The sequence below is a fragment of the Echinops telfairi genome, unplaced genomic scaffold (assembly GCF_000313985.2).
Source record: "Echinops telfairi isolate 266 unplaced genomic scaffold, ASM31398v2 ScPeMD7_2;HRSCAF=8, whole genome shotgun sequence".
Lineage (NCBI taxonomy): Eukaryota > Metazoa > Chordata > Mammalia > Afrosoricida > Tenrecidae > Echinops > Echinops telfairi.
In genome coordinates this window covers 33811200-33816917 of record NW_022103898.1, presented here as the reverse complement: position 1 = coordinate 33816917, position 5718 = coordinate 33811200, and the positions used below count along the sequence as shown (strand labels likewise).

The following is a 5718-nucleotide window of genomic DNA, read 5'->3' as shown; positions in this document are numbered from 1 at the left end:
TGTGAGTGCACCTGCGTGCGTGTGTCTAAGCCCACAGGGAGTAGCATACATCTGACTCCTGGCTCTCCCCTGCCTCCCACGCCAGCTGGGTGAAAGCCACCTGCAGGCACTCTCCTGGCACACATCACGCCAGAGCCCAGCCAGAGATCAGCCCTGATGTCAGTGGGGAATCCCAGGCAATTGGCACTCATGTCTAGGCCCCAGCCTGCAGAAAGGGAAATGGCAGCCTGGTTTGACGTTCTGCGGCAGGCAGGTGAAGAAAACACTGCCCCAAACAAAGCGTGTCTAACTGGCTTGGGCACGGGAGCCCCTGCCCCAGAGAGCTTGGCAGAGATCCCAAAAGTGCTTATATTTGCTTATCTCAGACCCAAACCCCATGAGGGTGTTCAGCGTTTTCCCTTAAGATCTTGGTAGAAAAATGCGACGTGTGCACTCCAAATGATCCACTGCCCGCTTCTGAAAGGTACCAGGATCATCCTGGGTGAGTAGAATCGAGGATATTAAGTGATTGAGTAATGGCTTGCCTGTCTGAAAGGGGCCCTGTGGCATAGTGCATTAAACATCGGGCTGCTAATCTAAAGGTTGGCAGGTCAAAATCCCCCCTCCAGGGAAGAAAGAGGAAGTGGTCTTGGAAACCCTAAGGTACAGGCTTCCTCTGTCCTAAAGGGTCACCATCGACTCGATGGTGATAAGTCTTGCTCTGGTTTGGTTACCTTTCTGAGGTTTCTGGGTGTAAGAGTTTGGCTTCAAGCACTCATCTCTTTTTTTTTTTTTTTCTAAGTCCCCCGAGGGGGTGCACCGTTCCTGGAAGTACTGCAATACCAGGTCGATGCGTGGAGTGGACAGAGCAAGCTCCTATTCCATCTCCCTGCTCCAAAAATCCATTTAATATATTGTCCTCGGATAGAGGACGTATCAGATATTAAACTGCTATCAGTCTTTTTTAGCCCAGTTTCAGTTACAATACTTACAAGAAAATTAGTAATTGATTCGTTAAAAATGTAATCTTTAATTCAGAATGTTAATCAATTCAAACTGGCTTTTGTTCCAACTTTTCTAAGTATTAAAATATTTAAATCTGTGTAAGTCATATGCAGATGGACTGACACGGTGACTGCAACAGCACACTGAAATATAACAACTGTGAAGATGTCAAAGGCCTGGGCAGTGTTTCCATCTGTTATATCTAGAGTTGCAAGGAGTCAAAACTGACTTGGGACAGCACCTAGTAACAATAGATAGTATACTATCAATTAGCTAATATTCTATAATATGCAAATAAAATGAAATTATGTCTCCTGGAGATGTGGAGATACAGCAAAATAATTACTAAGACTTGAGAGAATTTATCAAAACTACTTATTTCCGCTAAATATCCAACTTTGAGACTCCTACTTCAAATATGTTTTCTCACCTGTGCCTTTATTTCTTCTAACTCTTTAGTTTTTCCTACTAATTCTTCTCTTAGCTCTGCAAGCAGCAGCTGAAATTTTTCCTGGTGAGTTTGCTTCTCATTTAACAGTCTCTTGAGATCATTTTGTGACTTTATGTACTCATTCTGCAACCTGATTTAAAAAAAACAAAAAACCGTCAATGCTAAGTCTATCCTTTCCATTACTTTATGCACAGTAATTACTTTACATACATTACTTTACATAAAGTCAACCAACAAGGTCAATGCTAGCCCCTTAGAAGGGGAAATATTTTTTCTTTCCTGCGTTTGATTTAATTCACTGGCCAATACATCTTTTGAGGCCTCAAACATTAGATTTACTACTAGATATATTTATCCTACTGATTCCAAAAATGGCACAAGTTTTCCCCTATCAGCTCTAGTTTTGGGGATACGGAACATATGGCAAAAATCACTCTTCACTCTGCTCATGCATAAAAAATCAGAGCCTTAACCAAAAAATAAAAATATATATCATGCAAAGTCAAAATAGATAAATAAAAAATCAGGGCCTTTTAGTGTAATGTTTGCTAGCCTTAGATAAAGTAGCTTTATTTAACGTAGCTGTATTGTAAAATGATGTAGTTGTATTGTAACATATTTGTGTTGTACTAAATAAGTAAACATAGTCTGTGTGGTACACACTGGCTTTATTTAATATACTTTCATTGTACTGACTATTTAGGTCAAGTTATACTTCACATGGTGTTCTTTAATCCTAAGATATATTTGAACAGTGCGAATTACACGACCTTGGAATTTTCTACAAGTAACACTTCACCTTTATTAGGAAGTGAAAAGCAGGTAGTTCCAATTTGTTATGTTAAAAGGGGGGCCAGAAATATGAGTTGCTGTACAATAAATAAGACGCCCTGATGGTGTAGGGGGTTATGTGTTTGCTATTTCAGCCCACCAGCCACTCTGCAGGAGAAAAATGAGACTTTCTGCTTTCAAAGATTTATAGCCTTAGAAACCCATGGAGGTTCCACTCTGTCCTATATGGTTGCTAAGTGAGTTTGGTACAATAAATAGAGATTCAAATGTCCTGAAACTCAAAAATGGGTCTGTCAGTGCAAATTCCTTTCTTAAATTAAATTGTTCCTGTCTTGTTATAGTTATAAGATGGCAGGCCTTCTCCACCTGTGCACAGAAAAAATAAACTCTAAATTGCCCTCATACCACTCATATGTGTGCCTTTTCAACTTTCTTTTTCATTTCCACTCTTCTCAAGCTATATTCTGGCTTTACAGAATCCAACTTATAGTCTCTGTATATATTGCAATATAACTAACTTCTTCATATATATCTTCCCTTTTTTTGTCTTATCCTGTAGTCTGTGGATCTGAATTCTCATATGTAAAACTAGGATGATAAATTACATAATAGTTGAACTTGGTAGCTGAAAATATAGTGGAACATCTTGTCTAAGAAGCTAGAGCTGATGTGGTCTACCCAATGCAATTTTCTGAATCAGCGTCCCAAATAACAGGCTAAAAAACCAAGATATCAAAAAGAAAAAAAAATTTGGTTGGGCTGTGTTATTAACTGCTTATTCATATAATTCTATTTTGTGGGAGAAAAATACATTTAGCTCATTGAGATACACGTTATCAGATATGTCTTGCTTTCTAAACAAGAATTTTTGAAAATTCATATGCAATGATAATGATCAGGATCAGTTTTACATTTATTTTAAAGCCAAAAAAATGTTTATTGAACTAAAAAAATATTAAAAAGGTAAATTCACAAAATTATAATGTATCTTCCAGGGCAAACATTCAGTCCAAACCGTCCTCGTAACTTTATTACTTTGACCATGGCCCCCAACCTCTAAATTTAAACCACTTACTTTGTGTGCTCAGCTTTCAGAGATTTATAATTTGTTTTGTGATGTTCACATCGTAACCTTTCATCAATCAACATCTTTTGGAACTCAGTTTGAGAGTGCGTCAATGCGCTGTCTCCAGCCGGGGGAAAGGTGCTGGGAAAGGGCTCCATGTTGGTGAGTGAGTTGACCACCATGTAAAAAGAGATCCTGGCTTCCCGATAACTTTTGTTTTCTTTCCCAGAGTCTTCCCACTGCCTTCCTGCTAAAACAGAATCTCAGGAAGCCAATTTATACCTGCAGAGAGAAACATGCTTAATTAGTAGGCTTAAACTTTTTCAATGTTATATATTCTTGTCATGTACATGCTCCATATTATTTCTAGAACAAAACTCATTCTCTGAATAAAACAAACTGAAAAAGCAAAGTTGAATCATACCCTGAGCACTTTTTTAACTTCTACATAAGCAGTGGTTAATGCCGCGACCCTTTAATTGAGTTCCTCATGATGTGGTGACCCCCCAACCATAAAATTACCTTCGTTGCTACTTTATAACTATAATTTTACTAATGTTATGCATTGGGCGATCCCTGTGAGAGGATCGTTAGTTTATTGTGAAAACCTGGACGATAAAGACATGTGGGGTTAATTGAAGGGCGGAGGGATGAATGGCTCTGTGAACCTCGTTCTCGGGTCTCATGCTTTCTGACAGTTGGACCAGGGTGCAGCTGCCTTAGTCAGTTCCCTGCTTCAGCTGGCAAGGTTGACTTCCTGCAAGACATCCCCAAGGAGAAGCCACATGGACCTACCCCTATGCAGTCACGGGTGCTGGAGCACCCATGTGAAGACCCCTGCCAGTGCTGAGATGCTTACACGCTCACTGACTTGGCTTTCCTCCTGCAGTCGGCATCATCCTGCAGTCTGTTTTGTGAGATGGATGAGGACTTTATGGATTGGTGTTGGACATATGGGTTATTGGGAAGCACTGAGTTGGGATGTTTTCTTGATGCACACTTAACATTTATATAAAACTCTCTCTTACACATGAGTTTCTGTGGATTTGTTTCTTTAAAGTACCCAGACTAACACAGGTTTCAACCCACAGGTTGTGAGCCGCTGACATAACAATTCCAGAGGTCATCGAGGTCCCATTTATAAGTTTTAGACCTAACTAGAAGTACCTCGTTTCCCAGTTTCAGTCCAACTGCACGCACAAACGGAAGCCTGGTCATGCTATATGGGATAAGCATTAGGTTGCTAACTGCAAGACCGACTGTTGAAACCCTCCAGCTGCTCCATGGAACAAAAAGATTATCTGCTGCTGTAAAGAATTGCTTACAGTCTTGAGAGTCTAAATGAATGGTTCTACCCTGTCCTACAGGGTCACTCTAAGCCAGAATCAAATGGAAGGTAGTAGGGTTTTATAAACCAAAGAGTCATGTCTTCTCAAGCTACTGGTGATGGTGGATCCTGCTACATCAGTCTTTCCAAATGAAGGGAAAGCTCACTGCTACTTGATAAATGGTGAGGAAAAATCCAAAGTCTTCCCAAAGACACAGCGGTGATTAATCTTACAAGGGGCTCTATTTTGACATAGTGAACTACATCAAGCTGCAGATTCAGATGCACAATCAGTCAACATATAAACACTGACCAGCCTCCTGTTATGTACTGTGCTAAGACAGGAAAGAGAATCACCAGTTATCTCCCAAAGCACTGACCCAGTATTTTGAAAATATTTGTTGTATCAAAAAGCAATGACAGTGTCCTCACTATAAAAATATTAACAACACAAACTTATTTACAATGACTCAGTCTCATTTCACTTAATTTATCTTCCTCTAGATCCTTATAGATGCATTGTTTTCCTGATGGCATTCTCCCTTAGTCTTGGGTTATCTTGAATTGCGTTTTCTTAATCAAAAAAAGATTTGTGGCCTATATAAACCAACTATTAAATTACTCAATCTTACCCAAAATGAACCTTTTCTGACAAATTAGTGCAGTGTTTGTCTACTACCTACTGTTGATGCTGGGAGCCACTGAGGTGATTTCTATTCAGTGTGACCCCAGGTGAGAAAGTAGACTTCCCCCATGGGGGAGCAGACTGCCAGGATTTTTCTCCCACAGAGCCCTGCCAGGATTTTTCTCCCACAGAGCCATGGGAAGGGTTTGAACAACCATTTCTGCTTAACCAAAAGACTTTTGAATTATAATTGAGGCTACTTCCATTTACTGTCCAAATACATATTAACAGAGGGGTAAGTCCTGCAATGACACTTCACCTCTTACTTTTATTTTCAACATGCACTATGATTCTACCATAGCAAATAAAGAGCGCACTTTTGTAGCAGCTGTGACGCTACTTTGTCAAGAGTATATATTGCCCACCAGGCCTTGAGGGCGATGACCCCAATTAGAGCAGCCAGTCCACAGAGA

At 40.0% G+C, this 5718-nt stretch overlaps 1 protein-coding gene and 1 non-coding gene across 6 annotated transcripts in view; both read right to left on the bottom strand.

Moving 5' to 3' along the window:
* CEP83 (centrosomal protein 83) overlaps window positions 1–5718 on the bottom strand; it is a 142800-nt gene that overhangs the window by 76200 nt on the left and 60882 nt on the right. For all 5 annotated transcript variants that reach the window (XM_004700392.2, XM_045293456.1, XM_045293452.1 and 2 more), the window contains exons 2-3: window positions 3303–3575; window positions 1415–1565 (exon numbers count right to left, since the gene is read on the bottom strand). In XM_004700392.2, coding sequence (XP_004700449.1) covers window positions 1415–1565; window positions 3303–3475 — 324 coding nt within the window. In that variant the 5' untranslated portion in view covers window positions 3476–3575. The remainder of the gene's footprint in view (window positions 1–1414; window positions 1566–3302; window positions 3576–5718) is intronic.
* LOC115870874 lies at window positions 789–978 on the bottom strand. The gene has a single exon (XR_004046973.1). It is a non-coding gene; the product is annotated as a U2 spliceosomal RNA (small nuclear RNA).